At 35.2% G+C, this 21259-nt stretch overlaps 1 protein-coding gene across 2 annotated transcripts in view; it reads left to right on the forward strand.

The window, feature by feature from the left end:
• The window catches only part of astn1 (astrotactin 1), a 205213-nt gene that overhangs the window by 112895 nt on the left and 71059 nt on the right, over positions 1–21259 (forward strand). For both annotated transcript variants that reach the window (XM_052618992.1, XM_052618999.1), the window contains exons 14-16: positions 2363–2490; positions 16264–16368; positions 18555–18743. In XM_052618992.1, the coding sequence (XP_052474952.1) occupies positions 2363–2490; positions 16264–16368; positions 18555–18743 (422 nt within the window). The remainder of the gene's footprint in view (positions 1–2362; positions 2491–16263; positions 16369–18554; positions 18744–21259) is intronic.

Here is a 21259-nt window from a genome sequence, read left to right on the forward strand (position 1 = left end):
TAGACAACATGCAAGTTTATCTGTTTAATAGTTTCTTTTTGTAATGCATTTAAATTTTATATTGCTTTATTGTTGTTGATGTTATTGCTATGCACCAAAATTCTGTTTTAATTCACAGGGGTTATAAGCAGCAATTGTTGCCCTGTAATATATATATATATATATATATATATATATATATATATATATATATATATATATATATATATATATATATATATATATATATATATATATATATATATATATATAAATATATATATATATATATATATATATATATATATATATATAAACTTTAGAGCCATATGCATCATTTTTATTTAAATTATTGGCTCCTTAATTTATTGCACATTTCTATTTAGCTGGACCAGCTCTGTGGGGAAATGAACCTTTTATCAGATATGACTTTGACAAGCAATGCAGAGCTTTTAATATTTCAATATGCAAGTATCCATTGAACCGTGAGCTTCAAGTTTGACAAGAGAAACAACTTTTTTACATTTCTATTAGATGTGAGGAGGAAATTCCCCCTGGTGCTCAAAAGAATTTCGGTAGAATGTGATTCACTGAACCTTCCAGCACACCCAAAAGGTCGTATTTGGAAACATTTTTTTTGAGGTTTAATTTGCCCTGGAAAACCTACAATGAATATGATTTGTAATGTTCTCGGTTACAAAGAATAGAAGGATTACTATTATTTAGCCAAGTAAATGGCTGTTTTCTTTATAATTAGCTCAACATTTTGAGTCATCCAGAAAGCGGAGGTATTTAGCACTGTAGACCTCCACGTATATAACTATATGTCGAACATAAATGACAGTCTGTTCCACTTCAGCCACTTTTCATTCTCATATTAAGATGAAGCACATATTGCAAGCCTCTGGCTTTTTTTTTCCTCCCCCGTTTAAGCCCAATTATTTATACAGTGCTCTGTTTATTCCAAGATAATATAATTCTTTCATCCAAGTCCATTTTATAAATTAGATATGACAGTAATGCTTGAAGAAAGATTTAGATTGTATAACGTTGCCTGTTACAATTTTCTGAATGCTCGCTCATTTGCTAGTTGATCTTGTAGGCATCATTCTAGCATTTTGTTGCATTCTATGTATTTCCCTTGTGTGCCTTCTAGGTGCTTATTTTGCTTTGAAAAGGAAAGAGTTTATTCTATATTTTCCTATTCTCCTTTTATTCATGCTTTTCTTTGACATACATATTTTTATATCGCATTGTTCAGTTTCTATACATGTATAGACTCGGTCCCAGAATACTTTAACCTTGATCTAACTTAAGATACATTGAGAGATATTGAGTCAGATCTTCTATGCAGAATGCAGAGTTTGTGCATATTTGCGTTTTTCGCTGTTGTGTCAGTTTATCCCCTTCCATCAGTCCTTCTCTCCAATGGACACTTATTATTTGCTCACATCACTCTGAAACTAAACTATATGTAGTTTAACCTATCTTTCCTTTTCCCTTGTTTAAAGTCAAACTTTATTTTCTTACTCTTTCCTCAAGACTATAGTACTTCGTCAGATCTAATTTAGATATATAGTCAGTCTTTTGTGCACTGCTTTTTTCAGTTTGCTTTTTCTTTTTCTCTTTGAGCTCCTCTACCTTCTTTTAATGCTTCCCCATGATATGTATGCCACATTATGGAAAATAATCTCTTAATACCATTTTAAATGTATCCTATCCACTTACACTTTCACTCCTTGCTTTGTAATCATATTCTATCCAAATCAAATAGTAACAAATAAATAGAATGTCTATTTCCACTAAGTGCAAATAGTGACTTGCATGAGTTCAAATCTACCTCAAGTTCCCAATTAGCCAGCAATTTATGATTTTAATAAATTAAATCATATACATTGAATATGAGGCTTACTGTTATTCAATATACATTAATATGCTGAGGTGAAAACAGTGTTTGCCACTATTTGTATTAAGTATAATTACATAAATTGAATCTAACAACATTTACACGTAGTGCAAAGAAAATACTATTTTCACTGTGGAAATAACATCTAAAGCTATTTGCGATTAGTGCACTTAACATTCAAACACTTTAAGCCTTTGCTAATATAGCAACATATTTTGTACACTGTTTATATACATTTTTATTTAAATGACTCGCTAATCGCAAAAAGGTGGTGTTTCATGGCAGTTTGATCAATAAAATGAAATCCATTTAAACAATAATGCTAAATGATCAATGAAGAAAGGCATTTTCATATGTTTTTTTCTGTAGATTTTGCTACAATGATATGCCAGAAATGTAGGATTTGTGTGATTGACAGATAGGTGAACATGAGACTGTGCTTTAAGTATATTGTCTCCTTTATCTTCTGCTGTCTAGGCAGAAGAACTTTGCACGTGGCATCGAGCAGCAGCTCCCGGATGGCATGGTGGTTGCATCTGTGCCGAATGAAGCCCAGTGTCATGAGGAGCTGTCTGACCCAGTGCCTGATCCAGAGTACCTGACTGGTAAGAACTTCCTGATCAATCACTGAGTGTCTCAGTGGCTAGATAAATGTGTGTGTGTGTGTGTGTGTGTGTATGTATATAGGTCTAGATAATATATACACACACACACACACACACACACACACAAACACACACACACACACACTCCCACTCCCTCAGATCTGATCAGATCAGATCACACAGATCTGTATTACAAGGTTTAAAAACAGTTCAAATTGATGAATTGTGTAATCTGTTACTTTAGTCATTTGAGGAGCAGTGCTGTTTGATTGTGTTAGCGCTAGCAGTGTTACATAAGATGAGTGACAATATCTTATGATAAATATTATAACTGCTTCACTGAGGCCACCTCATGAAATAGCAGGCTAAAAGGCTTTATCTTGTCAGTTCATGACTCATGCTTAGAAGGGCTTGGCGTTGTCTTCTGTTGGCTCAGAGTACTGAGTCATACTGTGTATATTTCAATAGAAGACCAAAAAGAATAAAAACTTTGTGAAAATATTAACAAAAGTGAAAGAAAGTGTGCCCCTTTGAATAACACAAATATGATTTTTTTTTTTTTTTTAACGTATGGACATTTTTATAATAAAAAAAAGATGCTGTGCACTGAAGCCAGGACCTGAACTGTTATATACCGTATTTTCCGGACTATAAGTCACACTTTTTTTCATAGTTTGGCTGCGACTTATTCATCAAAATTAATTTGACATGAACCAAGAGAAAACATTACCGTCTACAGCCACGAGAGGGCGCTCGATGCTCCTGTAATCTACACTGAAGACATAGAGCGCCCTCTCGTGGCTGTAGACGGTAATGTTTAAGACGATTTAGAATGTTTGGTTCTAAATAAATGCGACTAATAGTCCAGTGCGACTTATATATGTTTTTTTTTTCTCATCATGACCTATTTTTGGACTGATGCGACTTATACTCAGGTGCGACTTTAGTCTGAAAAATATGGTATATAACAGTTCAGGTCCTGTCTTCCAGTGCACAGCACATATAGTTGCACATCATAATGCAGTACAGCCTCTAGTACTCTTGGGCTTATTTAATTGTTTTTTAAGAAGGAAATAATATTCAAAGCAAAGTATTTCAGGTCATGTCGGTCCACATCCATTTTCAGTGTTTGTGTTTGTTCTAATATGCTATAAATTTTCTTAAAACTCACAATCATTCGACTGGTTCACATTATCTCCTGCCAGATCATGTGGATGATGAAGAGGCAGAAACAGAGGGTATTCACTAAATCATTTTTCAGGAGCTTCTGGATGCTGCTGCCTCTGTCAGGACTCATTAGCTGACCAATCTGACTCCCCTCTAGAGTTTACCGTGGTACAGGTATTCTGTGTGGCAGCCCCTTACCCTATATGAACTTTTATGCTCCTGTTAATAAGAAAGAAAAGGGGAGAGCATGGAAATTCTGTACCGTCAAATGAGGCTTCAGAATCTGGCGTCTTTCATCATTCTCTTCCCCTCTGGCTTCGGCCACCCATATCATACTGCCAAAGAATGAAGGATTACAGTCCTTAAGGTCTGATGTAAAATAAACAGCAGGAAAAGCCAAACAAAATCTAAATCTTCTGTGCTTGTTTGTTTTCTTGGTCCGGCAGCTATTGCCAGCTACAGCATGTTATGTAATTTGCATATCTTTGTGTTTCTTTATATTTTGCATCTTTTCATGTGTATTTTGTCATAAGTCCTTGAACAGACTTTATGCACTGCTAAAAAATCTAGTCTGAATTTTTACTTAGGATGCATATAATCTGGAGTTGCTACCAGGGTGTCAATCAATTAACTCACTATATGTATGTATGTATGTGTGTGTGTGTGTGTGTGTATAACACATATATGACACAAATTAATATACAATTTTCAAAGAAAGTAAAGCACTGAATAGACATGCACAGATGAGACTTCATAAGTCAATGTTTATTAAAATTTATTGTATTTATATTGATTTATTTTAATTTATTTGTAAATTATTTTAATGTAAATTAAGATAAAAAGGTAAATTAGTGAGGTGTATGATTGTACACAAAAAAATAAGCCTTAATACCTCACACAAATGGCCTTCTCATGTAAAGTTTTGGTATGTTATTTTGCAACAATTACATTTTTTATTATTTATTTATTTATATTTTAGCAGTATCTTTATTTATTATTATTATTATTATTATTATTATTATTATTATTATTATTATTAATTGTAGCAAACGAGCACTTCACACAATTGCCAGCCCCAGTTGTTGGACTGCTAGTTTTGCCCAGTGCTAAATTTAGAGAAGGAAACGTTGACATTTATCACATTTTACAGCAGTTTTATTATGGCTAACTTGATTCCCTAACCACCATTCATCTCCAATTTGTAATCCAGTCTAAAGGTCATAAGTGTATGAAATGGTCTGGTGTGGGTCTGTAATATTTCTTGAGCTTCTGGGGAGTGCAGGTGCATTCGCTCAATGAAACAATGGTTGACATTGCTGGTCTTCAGACATAATAGTCATGGCATCAGATGAGATTTATGAGAGGTCATATTGGATACTTGCGGAAAGATTAAAATGGGTAATCTTGAAGAGTCATCCTCTGTCAGTCATGCTTGAGGCCTTGGCTGTGAAGACAGAGGTTATTTATCTATTGCAGTGTGATGTGCTGCAGGCCTGGGAGGGAGGCATATGAGGCAGGTGGTTCAGTGCGGAGCTCTCCAGCCCTTCAGACTTATCACTTCTGCACCTGATACTTTCCAAGCTTCTCTATTGCGGGAACTGCAAATTATGCATAATACATGACTCATTAGTCATATTAGACACATGTACGCTATTCTGACTTGTAATTGCACGCATTGAAAGCTCTTTGGCATGCACATCTTCTGTCCTTTCACCAGCAGAACACTTTGATTCAAGTCAAGCTATTTGTGTTACAAGATTATTTTAGAGGTCATCATGGTCAATTTAAATGTATAGAAAGAGGGAATTAAACAGAAACATAAAATAAGATACATATCGTTTCAAACCTGAGTGACAATTTTTTTTTTTTTTTTTTTTTTAAGTCATACAGGTTTGAGATGGGTGAATAAAGGATTATATTATGTAAATTTTGGGGTGAATTATCCCTTTGATCTACTAATGACAGTTGTCTTGAGCATGTAAATGAATGTTTCTGATTGGCTGATACACAACACCAGCTTTACCATCACAGGACTAAATCACATTTTAAAGTATATTGAACAGAAAACAGTTGTTTTAAATTTAAATAATATTTTAATGTTTTTATTTTTGATTAAACAAAAGAAGAGCATAATAGACTTCTTTCAAAAGCATGAAAACATGCTGTCGACCCCAAACTTTCAACCATAATCAATTTGATGGGGGAAATTACAGGATTCATTTTTCCTTGTTTTGTTTGGATTATTGTCCTTTTAAGTAACAGTAAAGTTTTAAATGAAGTTTCCTTCTTGTTGCTGCTTGTAACCTTGTTGCAAAATTCTTTTAGGCAGCATTTAAGAAGTGGGATAAAAAATGTTTAAGCTGCTGTTTTAAGATAAGCTTTTGTTTCTCGCCCATGCCCTTAATACATCATCACTGTGTTTTTCCCTTGACTGTCTCAAGCCGTCAGTTCTGAAACTCACCTGAGGTTAAATTAGCTACTAGCTCAAGTAATTGGGTATGGTACGGGCAAGTGGCACATACCCGAGCGGTCTTTGAAGTTGTCAGGCCTCTGCCACCCTCCCTTGCTGATTTGGGCAAGTTGGTGCAACGGTCAGTGTATTTGTCACTATGTCAGCACTCCCGGAGTCGTTCCTCCCAACACTCTCAGGGCAATGCATTCATCTTTCTATTCATCTCTGGGCTGGAAGTCATTCATCATAGGACCAGAGGACTCCATCAATTATTCCAATGGGAAAGGAAGAAGGCCGAGAAGCTTTGAAAGGCAAATACATCTTGAATTAATTGGAATGCAGGTAGAAAGCACATTGGCACCAAGCAGATTTCCTGCTGGAAGAAAGGAGGGAAATCATCTCTGCCTCCTGATGCGCGTGGTGACTCACATTCACGGCCACAGATAGGGATTCTTTGAGGGTGGGGGTGTCCGGGTTAAGCAATGCTTGTCTTTGTGACATACAATTCGCCTGGGGTTTCTTGCAAAGGCATGCACATGCCAGCACGGTTTCGTGGCAATCGGAAAATACTAGAAGAAATGACTTCAAAACACACATTACATGATACATGAATACATGAATAACATAGGTGTTACAGCCTACAGCACTGGGTGGTGAACGGAGGATGAATAGATACCACTGATCAGGGCTGATTATATATATATATATATATATATATATATATATATATATATATATATATATATATATATATATATATATATATATATATATATATATATATATATATTTTAAATCGGCCTTTGAACTTTATTGCATGGCATAAAAATGTAAATAATATATAAAATACTTGTCTTGCCAAAGCACTGACAGAGCCCATTGATCTAATGGCATTGATGAGCACACCAAATGCAAACTTTGCATGCAACAATACTCTAGCCCAGTGATGTTGGGGGATCCAGTGGAGGCGGCAGTCATATTTAAGTGTGACCATGCCACTCTTTATCACAACCCTGCTAAAATGTAGCGATGTAGTTCCAGTATGAGCACTCACTGGAGCCCCGTCAGCTGGTGCCCCTTCAGCTATGCCTAGAAATGGCACTGATTGTCTTTGTGACATACAATTTGCCTGTCAGCCCGATTTCATGGCAACTGAAATGAAAATACTAGAAGAAATTACTTCAAAATACACAGCCTGCTGGGCAGGTACCGGGTGGTGAGTGGAGGCTGAATAGATGCCACTGATCATCAAACACAAAGGAGGCTGCAAAGAGAGTTGAGTGAAATGGCTGACACATGGATTTCTCACTGTTTCTTAAGAATTAGCTGTGCTTGGGCAATCTCCCGAAAGCAGCTCTTGAAGACGGCACGGAAGTGACAAGTTGCAGATTTAATCGGATGTATCCAATCAAGTTAGGCTTTTGTGGATGCTCTGCAGAGTTCCTGTAATCCCAAAGAATGGCCTGGCAGGATCGATGAGCAGGAGATTTCCTGTTTCATGTTTGGATCTTCTTTCATCACCGCTCATGTATGCAGATACCACCTTGCAGTTTCAGTCTAGGTTTCATAGTTGCTGCACAGAAAGAAGTGGAGCCGATGAGTATCTACCATGCTATTATTACTTGGCTGTGTGTTATTTCTGCTTGAGTTCTGACATGGACAGTTTTGCTGTCTAGCAGGTGGTGTTGTCAGTTGATAGGTGACCTTGGTGTGAATTGTAAAACTTTGTCTGTGTCTTTGTCTGTGATTTATTACTTTGTGTGCTTGCTATTTTTAATCTGATATCTTTCATCTCTAGTATATCTGTAGTGGTTTACAAGGTTGTGCACAATTCTGAGTTGAAGAGTTGGCTTCCTTTCAATTCATGAGTTGGAATTTGAATTGGAATGTCAAGAAGAATAATATATTGAATTGTAATTCAAAATAATTAATAACAATTAAATACAAGAGCAATGCATGCTTTGTGGGAAATGAGGTGCTATTATTTTGTTAATATACAAAGTAATTATACACACTTAAAAAATAAAAAAAATGCATTATTGGAGTATATTTTATGAGGAAACAATTTCAGTAATTCTACATAAAATAAATTAGTTTAATCCAATGTGCTGCTATTGCTGTTTCTTGCTCTGTCTGTCTATCTATCTGTCTGTCTGTCTCGATTTTTTATTATTTTAATTTTGCTTCCTTGCATTAAGATTTAAATTTAAGTTCAAGATCAAATAGGCATGCATAGGTCAATTGCCACAATTGTATGTAACGCCTGTTTCACACTGAAGCATGAGCAGAGCATGAGCTGCAAATGCACCAGAGTATTCACACTGGAAGAGTTTGAGTCACGTCAGTCTTAAGTGCACACATGTACAATATTTACTGAAGCTGTCAATAATGTATGAATAATGAAATTCTTATTCATATTCTCCATTGTAATTTTAAGATCCTGAGCAAAATGAATTGTTTGTTGTGTTTGATAAAATATTTAAATTTATAATATCCTATATGGCAATTAAACAAGTTAAAATGGGTAAATCTTCAATACATATTTTTGATTCTTAATTTTCACGCATGACATACATCATACATACTTAATATGTGCATTTTTTAGCATGTTTTGTGTGAAATCGTGTTTATTTTGTCCATCAAAAGTGTGCTGTCACTCTAATTGAGCGTCAGCAGCGCATCAAAAATAGACTCGGTGCCAAAACCCCGCTTTACTGCTGCTCACGTCACACTCCTGGCTTGACGCTCATGTGCTGCTCCTGCTGCCGGTGTGAATGCACACTGAAAAAAATGCACGGTGCTTACACCACTCACGCTTGCAGTGTGAAAAAGGCATAAGGGTCCACAAAAGCCAAGAGAGACAGGGGAAGAAGAAGAAATACAAATACAAATGCTTTGAAACAATATTTAAAATTGTTCTCTGGTGTTCCCATAGTGTGTGTGCAAAGTTTTATCTCAAAATACCCCGCGGATAATTTTTTATGCTTCTTGAAATTGCCACTTTAAGGGTATTGAGCCAAAAGGCTCTTTGATCCAACCACATCTGGATTCTGAGCAGAAAGCAGATTTTTTATAAATAACGATTCAGACTTCTTTAAATGAGAAGCAAACTTACAGTACATCAAACAAATTAGCATGTCGACCCAGGAGTTGATTAGCTTAATTGCTATACAGTCTGTGATTTTTCCCAAAAACCACAATACAAAATGAATCCTAGTTTAAATAAAATACTACTACTAATAATAAAACCTTAATGACTTTTAACTCTAATGTCCACTTGAGGATTTGTTTGTTGCAGTCTCAGAATACAGAACACGGTTCATGTTTATTCTTGTTATAACAGGTGCTCCTTTAGGATGTTTTCTTCACATTGGAAACTTCACATGCTATCTATACTTTATTAGACCTGTCAGTAATTGGAATTGGAAGAGGAGGTCACAGTTCCAGGGGATCCTTTCCAGTCATTTCCCAAGGCAGCCTGTGGCATCAGCAAAACAATCTTTTTATACATTAACGTAGCCACTCAATAGTCTTATTTATAGTACCATCATGGTTTGTGTTTTTGTTTTATTAACATGTATGTCATCTCTGTGTTTGTATTATGAAGTTGTTGTTATTTTCCCAGTACTTGCTCCCAGGTGAACATTGAAACCCGTTTCAGTTCTTAATATCTACCATACATTACTTCCATAGAATATAAAACATCTGTAAAATACTGAGAGGCTCGGACCACTCATAATTCCATTTTGTGCAACTTTAATGAGTCTATCCATTTGTTTTCTCAGTTTATTGGAAACATATGACTTAAGTTGCATTCGTGCATTTGTCCTGCATTTTGGATGTTTAATTCTCAATAAGATGGGTAGCACTTTATTTTACAGTCCTGTTCCCGATTTACATACTATGTACTTATTCTAGTAATTGCAATAACTATGTAATAACTAGGTACTAACCCTGAACCTACCCCTAAACCTACCCCTACCCTCTGTAGTTACCTTGTATTACCAGAACTTTCTTAAATAAATACACTGTAAGTATACTATAAGTGCATGTAAGTACACATACTGTAAAATAAAGTGCAACCAGAAGATGTATTACAGAGCCTATGGATGATTTGTGAAGTTCATGTTTAATTGATATATATATATGATATCAGAATACATCACATTTCCTTGTCATCTTTGTTTATTTATGGTTCATGCTTTTCAGAGACAGCATGTTGTGCTTTTGCAGTTTGTTTAGTCTGCTGCATCTGTCACTTATTAATATACAAATGTGGAATTTCTGTCTACCGTAACGCTGCACTTGTCGAATGCCAAGAAAATTAAACCCTCCTCTAATTGTTCAGTTCAGTTCAAAATGAATTGAAGGATAAAAATAGCTTTGCTTGTTCCGCTATAATTGAAATTGTTTTTCATATTTTTATTTGTTCTTTACCTTACATGCCCGAACACAGTTACTAAGGCAGTGTGATAGTGTTGTCCCTTGTTTTACACCAGCTTGTGTTACAAACTGAGTTGAGCAGTTCACAAACGTAACTGATATTTTATTTTATAATTGTGCAAACTGGAATCCAGTTGTGCGTGAACATTTTGCAGAATGTAGTAGCTTAAACCTTTCTGCTGCTAATTGCATCTCCTAATTAATAAGTTTTGCCATTTTTTGTGGATGGAATTAAGAGTATATAGACATTACATTCATTTCATCCATCATCTCAACAACTTCTGTTGTTCTACTATATTCACTCATATATATTTTGACAACAGTGTGGAATAAATTCATAATTTCAGTTCAAAACTTAAAAAGATTTTGATGTGGCATACACCGAGAGAAAGAAAAAGGAAACCCCATTAAAATTCAGTTTTGGGCACAGTCCTCAATGGTAATCACATTTGGGGTTTACAGTAATTTATTCTTTGACACTGATTAATTGCATAGAATTGCTGGAGCCATTTCCTGATATAAACATCAATTAATTAGCCGCCAACATTAAATGTGATAATTAATACATTGTGTGCCACAGCATGGGCCCGGGATCCTTCACGGGTTGCCCTTCAGATGCCTGTGGTCGATGCAAACATCCCAATTTTGACATCGACAGGGATCTGGAAGTTGTGGGGTGATGAGTTGAATGAAAGAGACTTATGTGCATGTTCATGTCTAGTTAAGGAAACTGACAGCAGTGGTGGTGTCAACATCCATTCTCCCTGTGCTCGTGCTGGTTTGGCGAACCCTTGTTGATCACTGAAATCAGTCAGAATGGCAGTGATTCATTCTGGATTCTGGAGCACAAAGTCCCTCTCCCAAACTCCCTCTCAATTAGAATGGCAGCATATGGCCCATTGACCAGTATAGCACAGAGGCAGCTATCTACTCTGATGTCTGGAGATTCTGATAGAGAGGTCCCTCGGTGTGGCTGAGAGGGAAAGTGTGTCACCTTGATCTGTTAAGAAGTGTCCGCTTCTCCTCGAACGTCTATATTAGGAACAGATAGATCCTCTTGACGGATAGTGTCCTTTTGGCCAAATTGTTTACGGTGTTAATTTGCAAGCATGATTTTTTTATTCTATTACAGGATGCACTCAAAGGTAATGCATCATTCATTTATGCTAATTTGTAGGGATGTAAATGTCAGTCAGGCAAAATATGACGCTTAAATGTCACTAAGAAGCTTTAATAACCAGAAACATTAGAATATACTTGTGTTTTCACATATTTACACCTCGCAGCGTCACTGACAGCACACAAGAACACAGCCTGTAAACTGTCATTTCATTTTACATGTGTGTTTGAGCTGCCGAAAATCCGAGATCTAATTAATTTGAAAGAAAGTTCTAAAAGAAGTTCTGCCAGTTTCTCAGATGACTGGTTTAATGAGTTGCCTTAACTGGATAATACATTTGTTTACACAAAGGTGTTAAAGGTCAAGTATTCAAGTTCAGTTTAAAATACTGTGTCCTATCCTGCAGAGACAACTACAGTGTAAGCAATTAATTCTAACTGTAATAGTGTTGTGCACAGTTTTTTTTTTTTTTTTTTTTTTTTTGTTTTTTTTTTGGCAAAATGTTTAGGTTTTCTGAGAGTTTAAATTGTTTAAAGATATATTGGTTGATGGAAACTGTTATTGATTTTTTTATTCCATGTTTTGGCATGTGTGTATGTCTGGCTGTGAACCCATTTAAAAAACTCCAACACTCCACTCTCGCTATTGTGTAAAAATGATATTGTTTTGGTATAATGTACAGTTTTGATACTTGTAGTGCAGATTTATTTTTTTTATTTGTATTATTATTTTTTTTTTTTTACAGCGTTATACGTTTAAAAAATACTTTACATGTGACTTAATTTATGCGGTTGATTCACTTCTGTTTTAACTTAATTAAACACCATAGTAAAATACATTTTTTTATGTTACCACATGAAACTTTTCCCATTTTTTTTTAACCCCATTTTTCTTATCAGTGTGCTGAGTTAGAGTCGATTTCACATTTTCACCATTTGCCCTCTATTAGATAAGCCTGCTGTGATCTGAAGTACATTCCAATGTTAAATTATTTCTGCTGTAGTCACCCATTCCTTCACTCACCCAAGAGTGAACTCAGGGTGCAGCTGTTAAAGGTGCCATAGAATGCATTGATACAATATTTTAAATTATTCTATAATGTCCCCAGAGTATGTATGCAAAGTTTTATCTCAAAATACGTGATGCTTGCTTTGTCTGGAGTCTGGACGTTTGTGCACGAAGCATTGGTATCTATCCCTCTAACTCCAGTACTGAACTGACCCTCATTTGTGAGACAGTCTGGTGTAATATGTTAGCACAAAGTATAGGACTTTTTTTTTTTTTTTTTTTACATTTCCTTCGAAAATAAAATTTAACCAGTGTTCTCAGTGGTCTATGGAGACTCCTATGTCTGTTGGTGCATTCCAACACACAACACTTTTACTGGCTACAGCAAGAGAACAGTAATGGTGGACCGCAGCCTCTCACTCAGGGCTGTGTATATGCTAATAGGGCAGACAGTGTCAAAATGGGCGGGACTTTCACAGACTATGTCGTCATAGTCTGGAACTGTTTGTGTAGAGAGACTGTTTATGATTTTTTGGAATTATAAAACAATGAGTGAGTTGATTTTTTACAATTATAGGCTGGTTGTTTTCACACACTGCATCCACACAACTGTGTTCAAACACATTATAAAAGTGATTTTTGCATTCTATGGCACCTTTAATGTGGAGTCATACGATGTCTACTACCACTGGTTGTTTAAACAAAATTTTAACCTTCATGAGTTATGGGCTGTCGTCCCGACTGTTCAATGCATAGAGTGTGTGCCATTTCATATTTAGATTTTCTCTCGTCTTGTCATTTTGATATATGTCTGACAATGTGTACATTTATGTGTGTGTACATTCAAGACCTTGCTAACTGATGCATAAGGATGTATGTTTATTTAAGGATTGTTCTTTATTTATTTTTTATTTTCATTTTTATTTTTTTGTGCTCACTTTCAGATTTAAATAGTAGTGTGGGCCTTGATTGTTTGCCTGCATGCTTGATCATTCCTTGCTAATGATGCCACCACCCGAAGGCATGCGGCAGAAAGGCAAAGATGACTGCAACCTCTGAACTTGTGTTTGTGATGTGAAGTTCTGTCATATTAATCATTCTGTCAGACAATGAGAGCTAGGCACCAAAGGGGTAAAAAGGAGACATGGCCCTCTGAAGCAGAGGGATTTAGTAAAGTAAAAAGAAAAGAGGGGCACTTGTTATTATTTATCCAAACTCTGACGTGCACCGCACTCACACCACCGCACTCTACAGGGGCACATGCGTGTTCTCTTTTAGATGGTTTTAAGTGGGAACTGCACAAGGTGAGGATAGTGCAAAAGCAGCACATTAAGAAGCTTATTCATCACATTTGTGCTTGTGTCAGAAAGCTGTCTGCCCCAGAGAGCGCGGGAGCGTATGGATTTGGAGGTGTTGTGCTTCAAACGAATTGGACTCTTTGTTCAATTGTGTTAGAGTGTGTTCACATGTACAAAATACTAATAACTAGGAAAAAGAAGCTGGATAACTCAAATCATTAATATATAATGTTTAGAACTTTACTGTCACTTTTGACCAATTTAATGCATCCTTGCTGAATAAAAGTGTGTGTGTGTGTATATATATATATATATATATATATATATATATATATATATATATATATATATATATATATATATATATATATATATATATATATACTGAGCATCAAATCAGCATGTTAGAATGATTTCTGAATGATCACGAATGATCTTTGTAATCACAGGAATACATTAGAATATTACTGGTTTTACTATGTTTTCGGTCAAATAAATACAGCCTTGGTGAGCATAAAAAAAAAAAAAAAAAAAAAAAAGTTAATTATTCCAAACTTTTTACTGTTTTTGGGATTTTTATTTTTTTTATTTAAATTTTAAAATTATTATTAGAAGTAGTAGTATATTTTTTTAACAATGTAAACGTCATTACTGTTACTACTTTTTTTATACAAATTTAAATTTAAATTTTTTATACAAATGTAAATATTGATTAGCATAATGCTAATAGATTAGTATAGTTTTTTTTTTTTTTTTTTTTTTACTTTGCCTGGCTCATGAAAAAAGGCAAAAATGTATGCCAATTGGGTTTTGCTTTAACCATGTAAGTCTCTGATAAAAGAACAGTTTAAGATGTTAATATGACCTTACACATTGTCTGGTTATTGAGTGTATCAGCATGTACTTGTAAACACACTCACTGTCTGTCTTTCTCATTAACAGTCTGAGAATGTCCTGCTTAATAAGACAAAATGCTTTGAGCTGTTGATATAGTGCTCTTGTCTCTTGCACCTGTGTTCTGTTTATAATGGTATTCCTCCTATCAACAGCTTACAGATGTTATGAATTTATTATTTCTGCAAATCAGTCATTGGTATGTTAGAGCTGGTCTTAAGTGATTCATGATAATGTCAAGAGGAATTATTTTTTTACAGACAGAATAGAATGGGTTTAGTTTTAAGACATGTCAGGTCAAGTTTAGAAAGCAATATGCGCTAATGCCTAGCCAGCATGTTGCATATGGGATATGCTTTAAATTTGTGTGATCAACCAGATTTGCCATGAATTAAGGCGGGGTTAAATTGAAACATGGATGTGTATTCCCTAGATGGCAAGGCATGGCTGATAGTCGCTGTAGGAGACGAGATGATTGATTACGCAGCCAGCTCAACATATGGTGATATGTGAGATTTTAGCTCATAGGGTAACCGTGGGTAAAAAAGCGACAGCTCATATGTTAAAGAGAGTTGGAATGATAAATGGAAAAATGCTGCAATGGATTTCTTTCACACAAATCTGCTGAGCTACTCTGCGTCTTCTATTAATAATAATCCTCTAAGGCAAGAATTTTCTATAAAACACTGTTATCTTCTGACACAAAAAAAACAATTTTTTGTACTTTTAATTGTAATTTATTGTCAATGTGTAGAAACATATCAGAAATATTGTATTATTTTTTTTTTTGTTTCAAGTCAGTGCTTTCATTTCCAGGACTCATTTTGGAATTGACTTTGTTTATTGTCTCTCATTTCATTTTGTGTAATCCACATTCTGTGATTTTGGAGCAATAGCAGATCAGGGTGCATTTTGCAGCAATGCAGTCATGTGCTAATGAAGAGCAGAGAATGTACCCAATTCAGCAAGGTTAGGATTAGCAAACATTATTCCAAAAATCATTTAATACTGGGATTGTCAGTAAGGGATCCACCTTAGGCACAAAGCAGAACCTGTTAGTTTCATAAACTTAGATTTATTTTTAAAGACCCAGTGTAATCATAATTAAAGTTAGTTTGCTTTTAGTCCACATGTGTTACCTTTGAGATTATCTGTATGCTAGCATGCTCTTAAAAAGCCAAGAAAAATTTAAAGAAATGAAGTAATATAAGATTTACAATCTTTCTCTTCCAGGGAAATGGGCCAAAAATATTGATGAATAGTTTAAATAAATTTAATGGAGTACATTTTACAAGAAAATACAATTTCAGTCTTTTTACTTAAATATTTTATGCTTAATTATGTTGTCTTTGTAATTAATTGTGAAATTTTCTCATCTTCTGTTTATTTAGGTATGGTAAACTACAGTGAGGTCACTGGTTACCCATTGGTTCAGCACTGGAAGCTGCGGTCCATTATGTACCATGTAAAGCTCAATCAGTGGACCCTCTCCCAAGGTAAAACACTCAATTTCCTTCCGTTAACATGGATGTATTGAGCAAGTATTTATAACAAATATGTTTCACCAAGAGTACAGCATATACGGTGGTTAGGAAGATGTTTCAGGCCAGCAGTACCTTATTTGTCACCCTTTTGACCACAAAACCAGTCATAAGGGTCAGATTTCTGAATCTGAGATTAATACATTATCTGAAAGCTGTAAATAGTCATTCATTGATGTGTTGTTTGTTAGGATATGACAAAATTTGGCCCAGATACAACTATTTGAAAATGATTTATACGAAATTGACTAAATATATTCATGGAACATTTTCTTTATTTAACATCCTAATGATTTTTGGCATAAATGAAAAAATGATAGTTTTGACATATACAATGTTGTTGTTTTTTTTTTTGTTGTTGTTTTTTTTTGGCTATTGCTACAAATATACCCCAACGACTTACAGGTAAGACTGGTTTTGTGGTCCAGGGTCACATTTGGTCTGATTGTCTGGAATGAGCTCACTGAAGAGCCCACACTGTGACGGTCAGTTGTGCTGGTGGGTAGTGAAGCAAAAACTCAATACCAACAAATATAGCTGCCTGATGTGAAGGAGGCAGTTCTCAGTGCTCTGTTGATCTCAGACTGTTTAAAACTGGGGGATTTAAAGATGAAGTTTATACCTTTTTGTACTATCCCAACTTAATATTCAGAGACAACTATAACTAAGCCACCTGTAGGTTGATGTCTTTGTAAACTCAGCGGTGCTATCAAAACATTACTTTATTTATATTTGTTTTCTTCAAAAAAACAAATTCCCATTACCATTAAATGATTTATTTTTCAAATGACTTAGAGTTTTTACATTTTCATTTTTTTTTTCATTTACTCACTGGAGGTCAATTTGCAAACCCAAACACAAAGGACGTGGAATAATGTGAAATGTATTATTATTATTATTATTATTATTATTATTATTATTATTATTATTATTATTATTCATTGATTATAATTTTTTATTATTAATAACTTTTTTTCCTGTTTGTGCAAGTTATAAAAACGTTGTTTTGAAATATGGTACCATTTTTCTGATCATGTACCCAAGGCTGGATTGCTAATCAGGCATACCAGGCATTTTCCCGGTGGGTCGACACACTTAAGGGGCCGACAGAATGTTTTTCTTGATAGAAATTTAATACTTTTATTCAGCAAGGATGCTTTAAATTGAAGTGATGATAAAGACATTTATAATGTTACAAATATATATTTAGGATAAAAGCTGTTCTTCTAAACTCTCTATTCATCAAAAAAACTTGAAAAAGTTATAGTTTCTGAAGCATCATGTGACTGGAAAAATGATTAAAAAAATTCATCTTTAAAATAGAAGGGAATAAATTACATTTGAAAATATATTTTACAAATGTGTGAAAAAAGTTATTTTAAATAGTAAAAATATTTCACAATATTGCAGCTTTTGCTGTATTTTGGATCAAATAAATGCAGGCTTGATGAGCATAAGAGAATTCTTAAAAAAGAAAATCTTACTGTTCAAAAGCTTTATAGTGTGTTAAAGCTGGTACAGATTAAATGTTTTTATTAAATGAACAATGTTTTGTTAACATGCAAACAAATTGAATTATGTTGTCTGACAAAAGTTTCAGAGGTCTTCAGTGCATGTAAACAAGTAATTTATATTCTAAAGTACTTCAGGGAAATTTAAATTATGTGACTAAAAGTTTACATTTAAGTTTTATTATGGATATTCTGTTAGAAAAAAGCAAGAAAAAAAGTTTTTAAAATCTCAGACATCAGCCCACTCAAAAGCTCTGTGAGACCTTGTTGTTTATCCTTCCTTTGTTTCCCCAGATAACATGTCACACAGAGCACTGACAAATCATGTTTTCACTCTTTGCTTTGTTATGTGTACTGCAGTATGTGGAACTGGGTTGAATATGGAAAGTAAAGACAGTAATAAATCTTTGACAATAAAGTTTTGAATCCTTCATGCGTATTGTAGCTGCACTGAAAACCAGCATGCAATAATAAAGCTTTGTAATTCTCATAGATCCACATAATTTGAATTTTTCTCTTTTGTTTGATCTATAATGCAGCTTCTGTTTTTGATTGAGATGAAATTGAAGTTTGATGCAATACTCTAAAACCTCTCACACATCTAAATTCACACATCACATTCTTCTTCAGCCTTCAGTTCAGCAGTTCATTCACTGGATGGGGCCACCCTGCGCAGTGACTTTGTGTCCATTTTAAAAGAGTTTGGCAACCATTTTATCCAGGAGGCAGCGTATGGCTTTGAGGAATCCTGTACCATATGGTATCCCAACAAGCAAGTCCAACGGCAGCTGTGGTTGGAGTATCAGGACATCAGCAAAGGTAAGCTGTATAAATATATGAATTTAAAAGATTCAATTTGCTTGTTATTGGATCTTGTTCACTAAAAAGCGCATAAAAGTTGCATACTGTGCACAGATGTATGTTTGTTTGTTTTGTAAATAGTAAGACTTATTTTAAAACTGCTTATTTAATTTATAATAATAATACTATAAATATTAATTTGACTTGTGCAAAGGCTGCTTGTTTATGCAATAGTTGTAGTAGTAGCACTAGCAGCAGTAGAAAAAAAAAGAAAAAAAAGTAACCATACAATATTTCCTAAATTCTTTGTATTGTTATTTTAAGTATTTCAAGTTGTTGGTATTATCCTAAAAATAGGACAGTTGTGACTTATAAATCATTTTTTTTATGCTTTAGGGTGCACCGTTTTATTTTATTTTATGAGTAGATAAACCTTGACAGTTTCTGAGGAGATAAACAGAGCTAAACTATTTTATCTGTCCAGAAATTATGCAGATGTTTTGTGAATGTTGTAATATTTATACAGGTCTAAATAAATAATAATAAGGCATCGATTTAAAAAAATAAATAATTGTCTAGACATGCAGATAGAAGTTTAACCCACGGCGCCCAAAGTTTGGTTTTGTCATAATATAAAGTCCATTTGGGAAAGGATGTTGACAGGAGCTGAGGAAGTAAAACTCAACACAGCCCTCGGGAGGTTGGTCACATCTGTTCAGCCAATAAAAGGAGGCAAGGGCAGATGTGAGATGGCTGACTGGCTAAAGCTGAATGCAGGCCAGCGCTGCTCCGTACTTGGAAGGCTCCTGGGCAGGCTCACCTAGTTTTTATGCTTCAGCTCCACTCAGCTGAGCCCATATATACAGTATGAACAAGGTCAGTTAGGATGGAACTTATTTGGAAAGAAAACAAAAGTGTGACATTAACAGATAAAGAATCACTAGAGATGGGCTAGACAGTCCATAGAGTGATTCAGCCAAGGATGGTTTGGGTTTCTCTGCTTATGGTTAGTTTATTAACAATGCATCCTTGGGCATTCATGAAATAGCAGTGCCGTGAACATGAATTAAGTGCTTTGTGATCCAAGCAAGCTCTTCTTTGAGAAATAGGCACCAAGGTTATACGACAAGGCTTAGTCTGTACTCTTCTGTATTCAATTATAATGTCTCATGTTATACATGTAACCATGGTTCCCAGACGTTAGGGAACAAGACGCTTTGTCCCCTAGAGGGCACTATGGGAAATGCTTCTGATATAACCGGTGTCTGAAGCATGAGGCTAAACACGGAAATGAACTTGACATTGGCAGGCAGCAGCCTATGACATCACAACTGGTGTGGCCAAGACAAGAATATAAATGGTCATCTGTGAAATATATCATCCACTTTTTGTCTGAAGGAGATGTATGCAGAAATGCCTAAAGAATGGCAAAGGGATGCAGTCTGTTATTCCATATCCTAAGGGTGGTTACATGTGAAAATGGAGACATTTCCTTTTCGAAAGGGAACTTGCGCCAAGTCTCCTAGAGAGCACTATGTAGAACTTTATACCCACACTGCATGCTGAAGGGATGAGAGCCTTATTGGCTGAGCTAAGTCAAAGACTCATAGAGGTCCTCACCCCTGCACCAGCAATGCGATCATAGACTTGAGCCTCTCAACAGTGGGGGTCTCAACGGGGAGAGGAAGCCTATATGTTCTTATTCAGGGCACTATCCAAGGAGGCTCACAGAGAGCCTAACACTCAGAGCTAACTGGCCCACGAAACTCTGCAGAATGGAGGGCAAAATACATGAGATCTTTAATGAGAGGTGGGCTAGCAACACTCCACACTAAGGTCAGTAGCCAAGGAGGATCCCAGAGAGCCCATAACTTAACATACTACTCTACTGCCTAGCCGAGCTCCAAGAGTGGATGACTCTTCAAATCGAGAGGAGAGCCAACAACGCCCCATGCTCAAGATATCTTGTAAGGAGGCTCAATGGCAAAGGCTGCCACCTACCAATGTCAAGCCCTGTGTCTTAAATCACCCCATACTCTTAAATAGTCCACTATATGAGGGTACAGCCATTTTTAGTAGTGTCTGAAACCTTAGTGGACATTATTTAATGTGCTCATTCAGTCCCACTATGTACAGCAATAACGAGTGTCCAACTTTTGTATGCTCAATAACTAGAGAAAACCCATAATGCACTGTGCGAATTAATTACTGTATCTCACCAGAAGATGGCATCCGCAGCAGATTCATTCATCCATATTTTCATTTTACAAATGTTTGTCCATGGTACGGTGTCATACAATACAGGTATAAATTCAATGTAAATTGATTATTAAATTGTTTAATTAGTGTTTATACACAAGTTCCATGACATAGTTCCAGATAAATCCTTTGTACTACTAGAGCTGCCAGTTTCTAATGATTATTAAACAGCAAGCACAAACTATGCAAAAGCATGCAAATTCACTAATTTTCATATAATGCTTTAAGTGAACTGTATTAGGGGACTAATATAGGGAACAGTGAATGAGGGTATA

This window comes from Carassius gibelio, chromosome A2 (genome assembly GCF_023724105.1).
Source record: "Carassius gibelio isolate Cgi1373 ecotype wild population from Czech Republic chromosome A2, carGib1.2-hapl.c, whole genome shotgun sequence".
Classification (NCBI taxonomy): domain Eukaryota; kingdom Metazoa; phylum Chordata; class Actinopteri; order Cypriniformes; family Cyprinidae; genus Carassius; species Carassius gibelio.